Below are 17,501 nucleotides of genomic sequence, written 5' to 3'. Positions count from 1 at the left end.
CACGAACGCTAAGTATCCTCGGCTATCTCTCTCTCCTCGGTTTCCTTTGTTTCCCAACAAGATCCCCGTTGAAACTTCTGGCTAAACAACGGTCATTCGGCGACGAGGGAAAGAGAGCCCAGGTACCCCAGACTTTGTTCGCCTCACCCCTTCGCCTTTCGCGCACCGGTGACCGGTTGGACCCTGAGAGTGCTGCACACGCTAGTCCATATGGCTTATGCAGGGTTCCCCTCCAGCCCCAATCTCGAAGCCTCGTGCGCGCTCATTGGCTGCCGGCTACATGCCGGAACGCAACGAGATGGATAGTCGGGCTCTTGGCCAGAATAGACGGTCTGGAATTGGATGAACCCATGGCGAAATCACAACTAGAGCGTGACATGTGGCTGGCCGAGTGTGCCGATAGTAACTGATAAGAGAGTTTGGTTTCAGCGGGCTCGTAAAGTACACCAACCACCCTTTGTTAGACTTGATGTTGTGCTAATCGGGACGCAACGGGTAAGGAATAGTAAGAGACCACCAAAGAAAAACAAGGGCTCACAAGCAAGCGCGAACCAATAAAAAAGAATAGCTTCGTGTGCTAATGAGCCTTCTCGAAGGGAAAAAAAAAGGGGGGGAAGCGACAGCCTCAAGCTATCGAATACACCAAGAAAAGTCCGAGGCGACAGCGCGAAAACTAATTAGTTTCCGAACTCCTTTTTTTTTTGCGCGACTACTAACTGTGTCCACTTCCATACCATTTCTCCTGTCCTTTTCTTCGCCTCGGAACTTGACAGCCGCCAAAAAAAACTCCGCAAACCGGCGCCGGCGCGCACGCACGCTCGCGCGCGCCCTTGGCGGCAATTGCTCATATACTCCCCCACACCTCCCCCAAGCAAACCTCCGCCAGCCAGCCAGCCAGCCAGCCAGCCACGTACAAACATCCGACCTTTTGCCGTTTTCTCCCATCGAATCTCTCGTCGTTCCGAAGACTGTCGGGCTCCGCGTATTGTGATACCGAAGAGAACCAATGGGTTTCAAACGTAATTGCCCAGTTGGGGAATTTTCTGGCAAGGGGGTGGGGGGTCCGGATGTGGGTAGTAGCGCGTTACTTCCGAAAACTTACAGGGGGCCGCTCGGAAACGGGCGGGATGTGTGAGTGGGCATGTACTATTGCATGAACGTGTGAGGGTAATGAACCGTGGGAATAGAAAATTTAGGAGATTGTAGTGTACTTATTTGGCTAAAACTCGGTTATCGTGGTAAAAATGTGACAAATGACGGGTATGGCGTAAGTAGGGCTGGGTGAGTTAGTTTGAACGGTACAATATACCGTAGGGTTGTTTCTGGATTGGTGCTGGTGTATGGTTCAGAGTCCAGTTTCAAACATGTGCCATTCTTCCTGCATGATATTTTTTTCTCATCTAGCTGCCTGGATGAAGTAGAATTTACCGTCTTTTCGGTTTGTGTAAGATAGAGCAGGGCTTAGCGAATGCTTCTTGAAGTACAAATACATAGAATTTCCCGATCCATACTAGTAGTACGCTTCTTGATTACCGAAAATCCATTTGACAGGGTGTGGAGAAAAGTCCTTGTAAACCTTTCCTGCTGTCTAGCTGGATTTGTTCTTCGGGAGTGGAGTGACAAACTTGTCCTCGTACATTTCCTTCGACACCGTACCTTTCTCCTGCAACTCTTGTACCAACTGCGGGGCAGACTTCGAGTACTGCTGTACTCTCCACTTGGAGGGGTTGGAGGCTTGCAGCCACACGAGACGGCCATTTATTTCCGTATTATGCTTCTCCACAGCCGCCTGCTCGGCACCTTCTTTCGTTTTGAAGTCGATCCAGCCCAGCAGGCGAGGGTTTTCCTTTTTGTCGCCAAAGAACACTGACATATCGCTGACTCTCTCAACACCATATTTGCCAAAGTTTTCCTCAATGATCTTAATTGCGTTCTGTCTGGCTTCGGTGATTCTGGACTTAGGCGACCAGCCTGGTGTCTTCACTGAAAGAACCATCCGGCGTCCTTCGGCCAAGGGGCTGAGAGCCTCTTGCGCAGCATCGCCTTCGTCGTTGAAGAAGCGAGATCCGTAGGGCGAGTGCTTTGTGGTCTCCTGATGACCCCAGTAGAAATCGTCTTTCAAAGGCTTGACTACGATGCTTTTGTTCTGTAATTTTGCTTGATTAAGCTTTTTGACCGCTCTCTGGGCTTCTTCAGGGCTTCCTAGCTCCACAAAGCACATGGTGTCATTGTGGAATGTGAAGCGATCTACTCGCATTTGCATTTTCTTTCTATACTCTTGTTAGCTGAGATGTGCAATTGTAAAGCTATGTGCGATTTGGTTGGTCCATTAAGAACATACATGTTGAAACCATTTTGCCGCAAAAACTCTTCAATGTCGCCTCTTGATAATCGCTTTGAAATCTTTAGCAAACTAATGGAATTTGCCGTGATACCCGCTGAAGCGGTACGGTTATCTGTGAGAGCGATCTCTGGGCCTCTTGAAGGTGTTTGAACAATCTCTTCCCATGCTGATATACTGGAAGTAAAGGTTCTCCTGGGCAATGATGAAGTGATTGATGGGATTGCTGGGGGAGTGGCGCGTATGCACAAAGCGCTCGCACGACAGAGAAGGTGGCTCCGTGAGAACACCCTTGAGACGGCCATTGTGAGATGTGAATGTAGACAACCTAGAGTAATCCGATTGGCCAGAGAATCCCAAGATTGTTGTGCTTGGGTGCAGGATGTGCGTCAACATTCGCCGAAAAAGTTCCACGCCTTGTCGGAGCGCCAAGACCTGCTATCGATAACGCACTGCAAGGCTGTATGTACTATCTCTTGTGCATCTTGAATCACTCGCTTAAGCGAGATCTTCTATCGGTTCGAAAATAGGGTATGCACATTTGAACTTAGCTCAATCACAGAGTCATAACGTATCGAAGTGAGCTATACTCTATGCTGTAAACGATTTATGAATATCTGCTTGATCAGTACCTTTGTCACACAACATGATTTTTCCTTTACTACCATGTACATTCTGCTTTCTCGGTGACGTACCACATGTAGACAAACTTTTGCTTTTTTTATTCGTTGTACGTAGTCTTCGTAGGTTGTGAGTCCTCTTGACGACGGGCTGGCTATATGACCAGCACAACTCCAATTTTTGGTACATACGACCATAGGAAGCTTGGACCACTGAAACCCGTTAGATCTTCTTTAGTTAAACAGTTTACCGGCGGGTTAGTAGTTAGGTGGGTGACCACTAGCGAATCCCCGCTGTCGTATGTTTTTGGAGGTTTATATTTTTTGCGGACGTGTGGCGTGTTTGGTCGTTGGGGTCTGGATGTATGGATCAAGGCATTGATGAATCAACAGCTCATGTGTGGTAGGAACATGATTGTGGCGGCACACGATGAACTAGAGTCTATTTTGAAGAGTGTAAAGTATGTATTGAAAGTATTGAGATGCAAAGTTTTATCTTAATCTATGATCGTGCGCGAAATTGCAGCATTGGTCCATCCTTTTTGCTGGCGAATACATCCATGATCTGGTATTCAGTCTCCCTATTCCTGCCCTCCTCCAACTCCTTGCTTCCTGCACCCAGAGTCATGCCGGGAGCCAATCTCAGATCGTACAAGTACAAAACCCTTGCAATCGTCACAGTCAGTTCGACATACGCCAGACCCTTACCAATGCACCCACGGGGACCAATGCTGAATGGGTTGTATGCTGATTGAGCCGCCTGGAGACTGCTATGATGAGGGTTTACTGTAGGGTCTGGAAGCCAGCGCTCAGGAATATAGTCGAATGGCTGAGGAAAGTACTCAGGGTTGTGGTGGATTGCATAGATGGGAACACCAACATCTACTCCGGCAGGAATGTGACGGCCATCGATATCTAAGCCTCCAGTGAGAACCTCTCGGGGAAGAGCACCAGCTACAGGGGGCGTCATGCGCATCGTTTCATCGATGCATGCACGCAAGTATGAGCAACCGCCGAGTTTGGGTCCAGTAACAATTTTCTCGACATCGGCAAAGGTTTCACGGATTTCCTTGCACACCTTTTGCATAGCTGAGGGGTTGTTTGCGAGATAGAACATTGTACCAGCCATGGCCGTCGAAGTAGTATCCGAGCCAGCGATGATAAGCAAATTCGACTCGCCCCACAGCTCATCCATGCTGAAGCCGTTGCCAGTCTCTGGATCCTTGGCGTTCAGCAGATAGTAGAAAAAGTCCTTGCGATCAACGTCTAGGCCCAGCTTGGTGCGCTCCATAGCCTGTCCCTTGCTGTACTGCATGTACTGTGCGCGTTGGCCAGCAATCTTGCGGAAGAACAGCTTGTCCAAGTGCCAGTTGTGGATAGTAAGATGCGTACCACAAATCAAATGGCGATGTGCTGCGTTTCCGACCAACTCAGTTGCGAAACGATTGGCGGGGCTTTCCAGCATGCCGAAAGCCTTTCCGAATACTAGATCGCCCATGATGTCGAAGACAAGCCACTCGCACCAGTGCGCGGCGTTCCAGACGTCATTCCAGCCACCGTCTTTCTCGTCACCCATGGCTTTTCCCGAAGACCAATTGTTGCTATTGCGCGCGAGCATTTCACAGCCAACGCGTACATTGGCCAGGATGTACTTTTCCAGACTCTTGATTGCGGAATCGCTGAATGCATGGCTCATGACTCTCCTCTTGCGGGCATGCTGCATCTTGTCAATCGCGCTGTGCACGCTGACGGCCTTTGGTGTGCTTGGGAAAGCTTCGTAGAACGATGCCTTCTTGACATTGGAACGGAAGCCATAGATGGTCTTCAAGCCGGTTGCTGTGTTGACGGAGAGCAGGTTGGGTCCTAGGCGCACATATGTACCGTATTTCTCGTGTGCACGGTGGAAAGCGAGATGCCGCGAGCCTTTGTAGGCATAGTAGGCGAGGTAGATGTCGGTGATCTTTGCGAGGAAAGGGCCCGGGTAAGAAGCCAGTGGGTGAAGGGTGAGCCGATAGACTATGACACCGAAAATCTGTGGTCCCGGTTAGTGGTGTGTGTGTGGATGGATTGTCGAGCGTCTTACGTAGAGTGCCAGCGCTCCAAAGAGGGAGCCTAGAAGGAAGAGAACAGCCATGATGGCGGTTCAGGTACGTTTTTGTTATAGCAGGTCTGAGGTCAGGAAGGAAATGTTATTGGTGCACACTCAATCTCATTGCCACGAGAAGATATTCTCGAGAAGAATGATCAGACTATCCCAAATCTCTCGTCCAACTGCTCCATTCTGCACGAGGAAACATCAACCTAAGTACTTCAGCGCGCTTCCACCACCATCCGCATCTCCCCCGGATACCCTCTGCATCTGCAATGACAAAGAATTTCAGGCCGGTGAAGTGGTCATCTGCCCTGTTACTGGAGCTTAGTCGAAGCAGGATCCATGCGGGAACACTGGGTATATGTTGCGGCGCACTACGGCTACCGTCGGATATTCGAGCAATGCATCGGGATCCAACCAGACACAGCGGATATCGAGGCAGGCGATGACGCTAACGCGGATAATGATGTAGCTTAGTAGTTCGACCCGCTTTTTGCGGACAGGAAGGGCGCGGATATTGGGTGCGTAGGCGTGGGAGGGAGAGGAAGGCTGGCGGGAGACTCCATGGCGATTATCGCGCATCCATGCATGTCAGCACTGTCACTATCTCAAAAGTAAACATCGCGTCATGTATCGTGATCAAGTTCCGCCCGGGGAACCGCGATCACTCTGCACCCGCAAATCACCCATAGATACTGTTTTGTTGAGCAAAGTTGATTTGCTGATCCGCAGAGGTGCTGTCTAGAAGATGGCGCAGAGATCAAGCAGCAGTAGAGTCGAGCCCACGAGTTTTGGAGCTTCTAGTATCTACGCCAGTAGATATCTGATTAGCCTGAGAAACTCAGAAGCGAGTTCTAGCAGGCTGGGTGGCAGGCAGAGCAAAGTGCAGTTTCATGGTGCGCGCTCTCGTAAGGTGATAATGACTTTTTCATGAACTCGGGTTGGCGAGCTCTAGGTAGACCGGGATACAGAGTACGTTATTCAAGTATGATTACTTTTTGGTGGAAAATTTGGAAGCTTTAGACGAACTATCGAAACGTGCCTGAAGATGAGCTTCGAATGTCCGATTGTTCACTCGACGTACATTTGCTCGCCAGGCTTGCCTACGCACACACATGCTCGGTTTGCTTGCGTGCCCTCTTGATCACGGCCCACAGGACAGTTGGAATGCAGATTAGAAGGTTGGATGTTCATCATGAGCAACAAGGAGGATTGAAGATGCAATCTCTGTTTCCTACTGTGACATCACTTGCAATACAGCAATACATTCTCACAGCAATGAGAAGATGTGCAATTTCAGAGTGGATTGACAAATGAGAAGGCGGCAATTCCCAAGCGGGAATCGCCGTCTTGGCAGATGTCGAGGCTCGCGAACATCAACCTTGACGATAGCATCGTTGAACGCGCGACAGCACCACGCACGCACTTCGACTCGACTTCGCTCCTCCGTTTTGCCCAGGCAATTGAGCGCCCAGAATGGCTAAGAACTTGAAGACCGCGGTCTTCTCGGTACGGCTCGCCCAGTCCCATAGCAGCATGCCCTCGCCCTCACGCCCCTCCACCTTCTATTGTAATTGCAATTGAAGGCATCACGCTGATGATGCCCATGTAGAAATATACTGTCCAGCCTACCGGAATCTATGCAGCTATCAACAGGCTCTTCGCGATCGACCCCAAGCGTTCCACGGGTATCCCAATGAACCCGCAGTTCCGTAACCCACCTCCCGGCGCAAACGATCCCATGGCCTACGACGATCCCGTTACTGTTCCTGCTGCCGATATCGCCGAGAACCCATACTGGAAGCGCGATGTGCGACGACGTTACCCTAGGCTCTCGACCGTCACCCAGGCCGACGCAGTTGCATTGCTTGAAGTTGGAAGCGCAGCAGCCCCCAAGCAGGAATTGATTGGGGAGGCGGGCTCCAAGTCTTTGATTGCTGCCCAAGAACAGGGTGCGAAAGGACTCGCTGTTGCGTTTGAGAAGAACACTGGGCTTGCAAAGGATGTACTAGGTCCTGGTGGTATGCCTCCGCTTCCCAGCGGCCTGCACAGCACCGGGGTTTCGGGACACAAGCGATATGATTTGGAGCAGGACCAGTCATACGGTGATGGGTACGCCACGAAACAAGCCTACCTCTAGGTTGTGATGCTAACCAGATATAGGTACCCTTGCCGGACATTTGCTTAGGTTGGAATATAGCTCCTGGTAACGACACCCAAGATAGATACATTGTACAGATGAGACTTCTCTCCCTCCATTTCATTTCATATTTCCACCATCTCTTCAAATTTCATGTAGGAAGTGCCCGTCAGCTGTGCTAGTCTACGAATGTGCTGCGCTTTTCTTGTGAATGTCTCGTTTCATTTCTCATAATGTTCGCGCTGCTACGGTCACCTCTCACCTCTCACACCTCACCACCCAAGGAAGGCACCACTAGGGTCTCTTGGCTTGGCATCGTGGTTTGCGACTTCCAACCTCTCCGTCACGCGTGAATTACATACACCTTGCTCTCACCTTCTCCACTACTGCTTCGTCAATACGGACAACTGCAGAGATGGGCTCTACACCTGAGAAAGGGCCAATGGAACTTGGCCCCGCTCCTCTTAACTTCATTTACTCCTGCTCGCTCTGCAGTGCTACCTTTGCCGATGTATACGAAGGCCACAACCAGTCCGTTCGCGGTCTATCGGATGGCATCAACCCTAAGGATCGCCTCGTGACGCGGCTCTTCCTCGCAAGCTGTTGCCATGTCTTTTGTAGTAGCCATCTCGAAGGTGGCGGTAAGTAGCCGCAATACCATGTAAGACGACTACTGACCATTACGCAGGACCGCCTTTCCATAGCGACAAAGAGCGTCCGAAAGCGCCGTGCCCTGTGTGCATCAAAGAGAAAGGCGACAGTGAGCCTCAGTTTCTGTACTCAATTCGTGGCTTCAACAAGAACGAGTACGACCCTATGATACCACCATCCTGGTTTACTGCACCGCCAATTCGACTTGACGGGAATGGAAAGGAGATGGATGCTTTGCGTGTATGTCACTACCATGTACACGTACAAACATAAACAGCTAACATCATGTAGTTCCAGTATATAGCGCTCATAAGGTACTGCCAAAACACTTATGCGACCCGCAAGCCTCTCGAACAAACCCTCAAGGAATCAGAAAAGAAGCTTGCCAACATGCGCAATCTCGTGTCTGAAGAGCATGCGAAGATGATCAGTTTACAAAAGGAAACAGACAAACTGAATGCGCAAAAGGATCAATTCGAAGCCATGCAGGCCGAGGTACAGCGGCTACAGGGTGTTGAACAGGAGTTTGAGCAACTCCGCAGCCTCAATGTCAATGCACGAGATCTGAAGACATTTATTACAAACAAGTCGGCAATTCGACACTATTTGAAGCTCGTTCCGATGTTGATGGAGTAAGTGAACCATGCTTGTAGCATATATGATATGCTAAAGTTCCCAGGCAGAATGAGAAGATGCAAAAGCGACTCGCCCAGCTAGGATTTGCAATGCCTGTTCAACCTATACCGAACTTCAGGGGGGTGGACCCCAGCGCATTCGATAGTGACGAAACTCTCGTTCGTGATGATCACAGAGACTTCAATGAAGTGTTGCGAAAGGCCACTTCGAGTCATACTGTTAGTGGATATGCACACGCATCAGACAAAGTACGAACGACGCCCTCGAGCTCCTACCTACGGCGGCCCGGGAAGCGGCAACGTCTTGACTCTCCCCTTCCTAAAGATATGCAAGTCGATTGCTCCCCAGGCCGACAACCGATGCCGCCCCCAGCAAAGCCACTATTGAGAATGCAATCCATGCGCAATATATTCCCTACTCTAAGAAAGAAGTTCGCTGGTGACCGGTCCTCTCCTTTGGCAGACGAAAACCTAGGGGTTGGTAGGGGTATTCAGATGTACAAGGATGCAAATTGGCAGAGTGCCAACACTACGCGACAAGAGGCTCGTAATGAACTCCATAGCGAACCACCGTGCATGTCAGGTGCCCTTCCCATGGGACAACATTCTCAGCACTTGGGCTCCAGGAATCCGCAGCCAAACGCCAACGTTGGCATACATGAACACCAGTCTGATTTCACATTCCAAGCATCGTCGCCCGCCAAGGCGGAGTCTTGTAGCAAAAGATACCGTCCGGTCCAACTACCTATTGAGCCTTCATACATTCGCCTGATGGACGGCCTTTCGTGTGGAGATGAAGTCGAGCTGGGTTTGAGAGACCCACGTGATAATGCTGGCTTAGACTATCAAGGTGACAGCAGTAACAGGCAAGTAGAGCATGCATATGAGAATCAGCCAGTCTCGCAAACTACACATCGAAAAACGCCCTGGAGTCCAGGGAACATTTATACGCACTCGATTCCGTACGGATTGTCTGCTTCCGTTGAAACTTACCAGCGACCTCCACAATCCAGACCGACTAACGTATCTACAAATAGACTGTACAACGGGCCAAATATTGGCCGCGCCCAGCCCTCACCCAAAAGGTACCATCATCCCGGGAATTCAATCGAGAACGTAGTAAGTCCATATTTCAGAGATAGTCATAGCCAGGCCCAAATCTATTCGCCATCCGGACTCGCTGAACCTGACGGTAGTTCAAATCATTCCGACGTCTATCGGTCTCAAAGATCAACGATGGCAAAGTCTCAAGCTACTTGGCTTGAACCACGTGGCCTGAATGGGCTCTCATTCTTCGATTCCCCCGTCAGCCCTAGGAATGAGAGTGGGGGATTGACACGAAGCTATAATCGAACGGACTTGGACCCAAATATTCCCTCGCGTTATCGCCAGACCCGCCACATAGACTCGAAAAGATTAATTACAAGGCCAGAGACAGAGTGGCCGCAATACTCGAACAATGGCGTATATGTCTCTTCAGAAAATCAACCATCCTATGTTAGACAACCGACTGGATATGTTCGCACAGTACCATCTCCATCCTCTCAGAAGAGTCCCACACATAGCCGAATTGGGAAGGTATTATCATCCATGCCTTCTTTTATCTCGGGTCATTTTTCTGGTCGTTCACAGCTTCAATGGAAGAATTTACAACGCGCTGGTGTCAGAAGTAGCCAAAATGTGTTTGCCAGCTCTTCCCAAAACATACTCGGCCCTTTGTCTAAAAATATGCCTTCCGTATCTAGGCGGCGCAATATTGTACGATGACGGCCTTCAAGCAGGCGTGGGACCTGGATAATCATTACTCAAAGTGCTCGTTGAGTGGAATGCGAATGGGAAGCGATTGAATTGTTCTTATCGCGCTCTGCTTCTACTTTGTGTACTTGAAGGCGAAGCAGGTTTATCACTCTGTCGATTCAGGACTACCGCTCGCTGTTCGTCCTTGTGCCCTTTCCCTAAATGCACGGAATGTTCCTTGAGGAGAGATCTTTTTACTCTGCCAATATTTTATATACTCACTAGTTGATCTTTGAATATTGCCATGACCCGTCATTACGAAAAGCTATCCATTATTCACCCAACAAACGTCGCTCTCCCGCACGAAATATCAGTACCTCCACAAGCCCCCTCTTGCGAAAGTAAACATTATTGATTTCGCTAATTGCGCTGACCATGGCACAACTAACCAGTTTTCGATGAAGATGTGGGCCCTAGAACAACGGGTGCAGATGAAGTACCTGATGGCTTGAGCTTACATTTTGAGCTGGGAGCGTGAATCGGTGGTGTTGCCCATTTCACCATTCCGCCGAGAGGAAACATAGCATCACCGTCTAGTACAAGTCTCGTATTTTCGTCACCACAATGTTGTCGCACGAACTGAATTCAGGACGGGTGTCAAGCAACTTAAACTTTCCATTATAAAGCTTACTTAGTCGTTTGGCGCGGCTTCTCCCAGCAATGTTGGGGTTTTAGGCGGGATTCCCATGTTCCCAAGCCGACGGCAAATGAGCCGCTAGAGCAGAAACAGCAAGGCTCCGGGACGGTTAATTTACAAACAATTTAGCATGCAAGCTTCGGCAAACTAGGATCCAGTGACATGTGTTCTGTGGCTTTGGTCATCGTCACACGGAACAATCGAGACCAACGTTTCATGACCAGTCCTGAAATTGCCGCCCACATATCGACAGCCATTGTAATTGGCGCGTTGATTCGAACGTGGACTCTCCATTGTTTCTGCCGCTTCCACAAATAAAAATGCTCATTCCTTCGCACGAGGCACGAGGCGTGACCCACATCCCCAGTCGATCAAAGCTTCTTCACTACGCTTTTGGGAAACCCAATTTGTATCCCGGCCTAGAGAACCCAGTCTGCCATTCCATACGCATGAGTTTCATATTATGACCGAGCGAAATGATTTCCCATGAGGGGACGGCATGCAGCATCCCGGTCAGTAGCCGGCCAAGTGGTTATTTCCATGCCATATAGCTCTTTGGCTCTTAGTATAAAGAAGTCTCCGTTGCCCTATTTTGCTCGGAAGCCAACCATCCTAAGCTTTTACCAAGACAGCTTATTTCATTCCTTACAATGCTTTTCAAGAATCTTTTCGTTGCGGTCGCCCTGGCTGGCACCGCTTTGGCATGCCCTCACCCTAAAGCTGCTGCCCATCCCAAAGCTGGTGCTCAACCTCAACCTGCCGCTCATGCTCAGGCTAGTGGTGCAGTAGCGGCATCGCCATCTCCTTCTCCTTCTCCGTCGCCATCAGCAGCTCCAGCAAAAACCCCAGCCACGCAAAGCCAGTCAAATGGCAAACTGAAGTGGTTCGGCATCAACGAGTCTGGACCTGAATTCGGCGAGGCTAATATCCCTGGTCTATACAACAAGGACTACATCTGGATCGACACCAAACAAGTCGACCAGTTCCTCGCGCAAGGAATGAACATGTTCCGTATCAACTTCCTGATGGAGCGTCTGACGCCCAACTCGCTCACAGCCAACCTTGACTCCAACTACCTAGGCAACCTTACCGAAGCCATCAATTACATCACCTCCAAGGGCGCATACGCTATGGTTCAGCCCCACAACTACGGTCGCTTCGGCGGTCAGATCATCAGCGACACGGCAGCCTTCAAGACGTGGTGGACCAATGTCGCTAAGCAGTACAAAGATAACTCCCTTGTTGTATTTGACATTAACAACGAATTTCATGACATGGATCAGAATCTTGTCTTTAGTCTGAACCAGGCCGGGATTGATGGTATCCGCGCTGCCGGTGCGACCACACAGTACATTACCCCTGAGGGCAACAGCTGGTCCGGCGCCTGGACCTGGGTTTCCTCTGGCAACGCCGCATCGCTAGTCAAGCTCAAGGACCCCCAGAACAAGCTCGTCTTCCAGATGCACCAGTACCTCGACAGTGACGGCTCCGGCAACAACGCCGACTGCGTCAGCTCTACCATCTTCCAGGAGCGTCTTGTCGCCGCAACACAGTGGCTCAAGGACAACAAGCTCCAGGGCGTCATTGGCGAGTTTGGTGCTGGAAGCAATGCTCAGTGCCTTACTGCTCTTCAGGGCGGTCTCGACTACATGGTCAAGAACTCTGATGTCTGGCTTGGTGCTATCTGGTGGTCGGCTGGCCCGTGGTGGGGCAACTACATCTACAGCATGGAGCCGACGACTGGCGCTGCTTGGTCGTACATCCTGCCTAAGATCAAGAGCTACTTCGGCCACTAAAACCTGGCCTAACTTGAGAACTGTTTCATATGTAGAGCCAGACACGACTTTTGGAGTGCTCAGGATGGGGGCAAGGGTGCTCTTTTTTCTTCTTTTCTTTTCTCAAAAACTGTATATAACTCAGCTGGACTCATTCTTTTTGATCCTACTTCTTCTTTTCTATGTAGAGAAAAAAACACAACTTGACACTTTGTGCATATTTCAAAAAAGTTTGCCAATTTTTGACATGTTTCGTTTGTTATGTTAAGAACATCTTAAGCACCGCCCTCCCTCTTTGCATACTCGTCTTCCATTCTCTCCTCGTATTGCCTTCCTTTGGCACGTGCATCTTCCTCTTCAGTCACATCCTGGATTCGTCTCGCGTCCGTGCCGCGCGGATTGTCAATCTGCCTGCCGTTCGCATCGGTGTGGAAGCGCTCGATGCGTGGAGCTTCGCCCGGTGCTTGGTGGGTACGTTGTGTACGGGTGCCACTGGGGTCTGAGTATGTTTGCTCGGATTTTGAAACCGTCTGGCCGTTGATGGTTGTGGAGCTACTGGAGCTGGAGAAGGATTGGAAAGTTGATGAAGACATTGTGGGCTGTTTTGAGCGGAGTTGAATTTTCCTTGTATTACACTAGGGATTTGTTACGCAAGAGACTTTGGATCCGAAAGAATAGTGATGGGCTGCTTGTTTTATGTTGCTAGATGCGTGCTGTGATCTCATAGTGTGACGTCATAGGGTCTAGCGGTGGTGCCGACCCAGCAAATCGCAAAGAGCAGATTGAGCTAGAGAGATGTACAATGGCATCAAGGTCGAAGTTTAATGGAGGAACCGCATGCTTTAGGGTTGAGTAGTCACGGTTTGCCATGGGAAGACGGTGCCATGGAAGCTGACAGCCTTCATACAACCGCAAAATCATGGTTTGGACCTCTCAAGGCACAGAATCGATATGAACAATCAAAAGGTCGGGGTTATGTGGATCTGTGTTCCTGAATCAGCAGACCTTATTTGGCCCTCGATAGAAACTTGATACTGGAAATTGACTCGCGACGGTATGTTGTCGTTTGTAGTCATGATGAGCCTCGTGACAAGCTCTTTCTGTACTTCAAGCTTTTCCATTATGCTGTTGTGGGAGAGGAGGTAGCTCTTAGGCGATGATTGGGCGACCGTCATATCGGGTGTGTTAAATATATTGCGTTTCACGGCATGTTTCCATAACACCTGGGTTGAGATTATGTATTTTATCGCCAACTTCAGAGCAACAGATTAAGACGACTATCGACTGGGGAAACACACTGCTTTCAGAAGCAACGTATCATAAGTCCATTCCACGTAAGCTCAGTCACATGGAGGTTGGCTCGATGTAGACATCAGCTATACTATCACTCTATTCCTAATATATTTATACCGGGCTGGATGCCATGAAATATCATTGGAAATGCAATTTGCGGGAGCTATTCTTAGATGTATCGTGCATTACACAGATGAGAATAGAAAGAACTATTAATCCCCATTATTGTATGTATGATTTTGCAATTGGGTTACGAATGTATCACATGGTACATATCGCATGTCACGTGATCAATGTATGATGCGTGGCCAACGTCTAAACGGATAGCTATCCTGCTTCGATATCACATTCATGACATCCATCTCGTAATTGAACGGCCATAACATATAACCTTTTAATAGCAACATTAAGTCGCGGCAGTGGTCCTGTCAGGCTAGCTAGGCTCGCCCCACATGTGCGCCTCGCGACCGCGTCCCGCCCCTGACAGGCGAAGCCGAGGACCCGGTGGATGATAGATGGGTGGACACCACACCTCCGTCATTCACCACCACCCGCCCGCCATGCGCTTGCTTGGTGTGCCTCTTTTTGCTACCTTCTTGCAGTTGGCTCGTGGTAGCAGTGTTCCGAATGCGCTTGATTGCCATGGCCCAGAGGAGACGGACAACGTGAAGGAGTGTGCGCAACCCATCGCCGACGTCACGGCAGTAGTTCCTGGATCGTCATATATTGCGAAGATCAAATGCATTGACTGCCCCTTTGCCCTCCCGGAACAGGAGAAGGCCGAAAAGGCCGACTACTTACTGGTATGTTGTTGTTGTTGCTGCTAGATATGGCGTACATGTACTGAGATTTCAGTTGTTAAATGTCACTCTCACTCACGACAATCGCACCGTTTTGCTCAACAACCGTCCGCTATACCCTTTACCAACCATACCTACACCCTCGCGCTTCGACACCGCCCTTTACGCTACCAACCTTTCCAACGCAGAGCTGTCCCGCGGCCTGAAAAGCTCAAGCCCTTATTGCACCACTCCGACTCATGACTTCGACTCCGCTGAATGGTGCTTAAAGACTCCGCTTTGGCCGCAAACACGCCTGGAATTTGATTATCTCTACATTGCTGAATCAACCCAGTCCCAAAGCGACGATGAGCAAGACGATGCTGAATACTGGAACGTTTCACTAGACGCTATTGGAAGGTCAAGGTATCCCGATGATCCACTCTGGAAGTATGATGATTCCAAGCAAAACATGCTCTGGATGCTGGTCAAGGGAACACCGCTGAAAACGAGAAAGAGCCATGGTGGTGGGGGGAACAAGGCTGCCGATCCATTCAATGGCCAATCAGACTCCGAAGACAAGAGATACGAATACCAAATCGTCGACATGCGCCTTGTAGCTCGAGCATATACCTTTCCTGAAAACAAACCCTTGTCGCTATGGGGCAGAATCGGACATTTCCTCGGAAACGACGTCTGGGAAGTAGAAGGAAGCCGCTTCTTATACCGCAAAGAAGAATGGGGTCGCTACGGAAAGTCAGGCACCCTGCGTGATATGTTTGGTGAACTCGTGCACTGGCAGTTCTGGGACTTGTTTTGGATCATCTTCTTCAGCGTTGTTGTTGGCCTTCTTGCGCTATTTGGTCTCTACAAACTTTTCAGGTGGATTAGGGCACAGCGCGAACTTATGAAGTGGGATGGCATGGAGGATGTGTGGGAGAACATGAGGAGGGAAAGGATAGCCGAAGAGGAGGGTGCTCTGTTGCATGGAGAAGCCAGGTACACTGACGACCCGGAAGAAGGCGGCGGTTCGTCACGACCACCAGCGTATGAGGAGGCGATGAAGCCCTTGCCAAGCAAACCCCTCCCTGAGAAGCCGTTACCTGAAGTTCCGCTCATCGAGACATGAGGATGGTAACGTTATAGTGAAATCTTTCTTCATTTACATTGGCGTATACCCATTTGGCATTTGACACGTCAGCTTTTGTTCATTTCTGTTCTATCACTAGTCACTGTATCCTGTTTTATTTATGAAAATTGCAATGCGCATCCTTAGAGATAGTTATAGATATCCTCCAATCGGTCTTGCCAACGCTGCACGATATTACCCGGCATAATCTGCTTTCTCCACCTTTCGTTCCCCGAAGTAACCTGATTTCTCCACCTTTCGCCCCACAACTGTATGACAAACAAACAACGGTAGATAAATATAATATGCCCAAAGACTTGCGATATTCTTTTCAAGAATCTTTCAAGATACATGTCTTTTTCTTGATACTATTTGGAATTAAACCACAAAACAATCATGGTCAAAATCGCGGTAGCTGGAGGCACAGGAAGTATGCTGCCTCTCCCCATGTCCAAAATACCCCACTTGCATATTCGAATTTTTACATCATCGTGAAATGAATTGCATTGTAATAACGTCTCTCATTACCAGACGTCGCAACCTGCATGCTCAAAGAAGCAATCGCCTCCAACCAACACGACATCGTAATCTTCACGCGCTCTGCCCCCTCCAAGCCACACCCCTCCCCTAGAGTCTCCTACTTCCAGGTCGACTACACCTCCCGCGATGCCCTAACAACCGCTCTCCGTGGCGTCCACACCGTCCTCTCCTTCTTCGTCGTGCACCTCGACGTCGACAACATCGGACAGAAGAACCTCATCCATGCCAGCATCGCAGCAGGCGTATCCCGTTTCGCCCCATCAGAATGGAGCATCGCCAGCTATAGCGGCGTACCCAGCTACGTAGTAAAGGACGAAGTCCGCAGCTACCTCGAAGACCTGGATGCAAAAGGCGAGCTAAAGGGCATGCAATACTGTTTGTTCCAACCAAGCATCTTCATGGATTACTTTGCGCATCCGTACCCGCTCGAGCCCGATCTCATCACCTGGCCTTTCTTCATCGATTTCGAGAACAGGCGCGCGATGCTGCTGGATGAGGGAGATCAGCCAATTGTGCTGACGGCCATGCAAGACGATGCTGTGATTCTTGCAAAGGCGCTTAAGGATACGGAAAGGCCTTGGCCCAAGCTTGGTGGCATAAGGGGATGTCAGACTACTATTAACGAGCTTATTGCGCTGGGGAAGAAGTTGCGGGGCGGCGAGTGGTCGATTGAGCGCGTGTCTGGTGCTGATATCAAAGAGGGAGAGCTCAAGACGAGTTGGATTCCGCAATTTTCGCATCCGACGATGCCGGAAGATCAGCAGGACGTTTTTTCAAAGGCGTTCGTGGTTATGTTTATGCAGGCGATTCTGAACGGGTCATGGAATGTGAGTGCGGAGTGGAATGAGAGGTTTCCCGATCACAAGTTTATCGGTTTGGAGGAGTATCTTACCAAGGCTTGGGAGGGTAAGCCGTATCCGTGCCAAGGCTTAGCTTATTAAGCTAAGTCAGCTGCGCTGACACTCGCCGCAGGCGAGTGCCGACGCTCAATACGATATTACCATCAATACGATATTTTTTTGCAACTCCATTACTTTAATCCTCACTTATAGCCCCCACAATGGCTCAATCT

At 49.7% G+C, this 17,501-nt stretch overlaps 9 protein-coding genes across 9 annotated transcripts; 6 read left to right on the top strand and 3 right to left on the bottom strand.

Moving 5' to 3' along the window:
• Positions 1-1,588: 1,588 nt before the first annotated feature.
• Positions 1,589-2,646, bottom strand: COCCADRAFT_2973 (uncharacterized protein; the record flags this gene model as incomplete). Its single annotated transcript, XM_007711624.1, has 2 exons — positions 1,589-2,270; positions 2,342-2,646. 2 exons carry the CDS (start codon positions 2,644-2,646, stop codon positions 1,589-1,591), a joined length of 987 nt encoding a protein of 328 aa, XP_007709814.1.
• An 817-nt stretch (positions 2,647-3,463) lies between these two features.
• Positions 3,464-5,095, bottom strand: COCCADRAFT_89810 (uncharacterized protein; the record flags this gene model as incomplete). The annotated part of the gene is made up of 2 exons (XM_007711664.1): positions 3,464-4,993; positions 5,045-5,095. The coding sequence occupies 2 exons, from the start codon at positions 5,093-5,095 to the stop codon at positions 3,464-3,466; spliced, it is 1,581 nt and encodes a 526-aa protein (XP_007709854.1).
• Positions 5,096-6,529: 1,434 nt separating this feature from the next.
• On the top strand, positions 6,530-7,241 carry COCCADRAFT_89833 (uncharacterized protein; the record flags this gene model as incomplete). Its single annotated transcript, XM_007711663.1, has 3 exons — positions 6,530-6,562; positions 6,666-7,165; positions 7,217-7,241. The coding sequence occupies 3 exons, from the start codon at positions 6,530-6,532 to the stop codon at positions 7,239-7,241; spliced, it is 558 nt and encodes a 185-aa protein (XP_007709853.1).
• A 367-nt stretch (positions 7,242-7,608) lies between these two features.
• COCCADRAFT_89769 (uncharacterized protein) lies at positions 7,609-9,744 on the top strand (the record flags this gene model as incomplete). Its single annotated transcript, XM_007711662.1, has 5 exons — positions 7,609-7,834; positions 7,882-8,084; positions 8,136-8,476; positions 8,524-9,598; positions 9,676-9,744. The coding sequence occupies 5 exons, from the start codon at positions 7,609-7,611 to the stop codon at positions 9,742-9,744; spliced, it is 1,914 nt and encodes a 637-aa protein (XP_007709852.1).
• Positions 9,745-11,563: 1,819 nt separating this feature from the next.
• Positions 11,564-12,709, top strand: COCCADRAFT_89675 (glycoside hydrolase family 5 protein; the record flags this gene model as incomplete). Its single annotated transcript, XM_007711661.1, has 2 exons — positions 11,564-11,654; positions 11,763-12,709. 2 exons carry the CDS (start codon positions 11,564-11,566, stop codon positions 12,707-12,709), a joined length of 1,038 nt encoding a protein of 345 aa, XP_007709851.1.
• Positions 12,710-12,773: 64 nt separating this feature from the next.
• On the top strand, positions 12,774-12,956 carry COCCADRAFT_89680 (uncharacterized protein; the record flags this gene model as incomplete). The annotated part of the gene is made up of 1 exon (XM_007711660.1): positions 12,774-12,956. The coding sequence occupies one exon, from the start codon at positions 12,774-12,776 to the stop codon at positions 12,954-12,956; it is 183 nt and encodes a 60-aa protein (XP_007709850.1).
• Positions 12,957-12,963: 7 nt separating this feature from the next.
• On the bottom strand, positions 12,964-13,281 carry COCCADRAFT_24239 (uncharacterized protein; the record flags this gene model as incomplete). The annotated part of the gene is made up of 1 exon (XM_007711634.1): positions 12,964-13,281. One exon carries the CDS (start codon positions 13,279-13,281, stop codon positions 12,964-12,966), a length of 318 nt encoding a protein of 105 aa, XP_007709824.1.
• A 1,260-nt stretch (positions 13,282-14,541) lies between these two features.
• COCCADRAFT_24238 (uncharacterized protein) lies at positions 14,542-15,889 on the top strand (the record flags this gene model as incomplete). Its single annotated transcript, XM_007711633.1, has 2 exons — positions 14,542-14,784; positions 14,837-15,889. The coding sequence occupies 2 exons, from the start codon at positions 14,542-14,544 to the stop codon at positions 15,887-15,889; spliced, it is 1,296 nt and encodes a 431-aa protein (XP_007709823.1).
• A 396-nt stretch (positions 15,890-16,285) lies between these two features.
• COCCADRAFT_89695 (uncharacterized protein) lies at positions 16,286-17,370 on the top strand (the record flags this gene model as incomplete). Its single annotated transcript, XM_007711659.1, has 2 exons — positions 16,286-16,319; positions 16,421-17,370. The coding sequence occupies 2 exons, from the start codon at positions 16,286-16,288 to the stop codon at positions 17,368-17,370; spliced, it is 984 nt and encodes a 327-aa protein (XP_007709849.1).
• Positions 17,371-17,501: the final 131 nt, after the last annotated feature.

This window comes from Bipolaris zeicola, assembly GCF_000523435.1.
Source record: "Bipolaris zeicola 26-R-13 unplaced genomic scaffold scaffold_32, whole genome shotgun sequence".
NCBI classification, from domain to species: Eukaryota; Fungi; Ascomycota; class Dothideomycetes; order Pleosporales; family Pleosporaceae; genus Bipolaris; species Bipolaris zeicola.
Note: the sequence above shows the minus strand (reverse complement) of the source record. Positions and strands in the feature narration are given on the sequence as shown.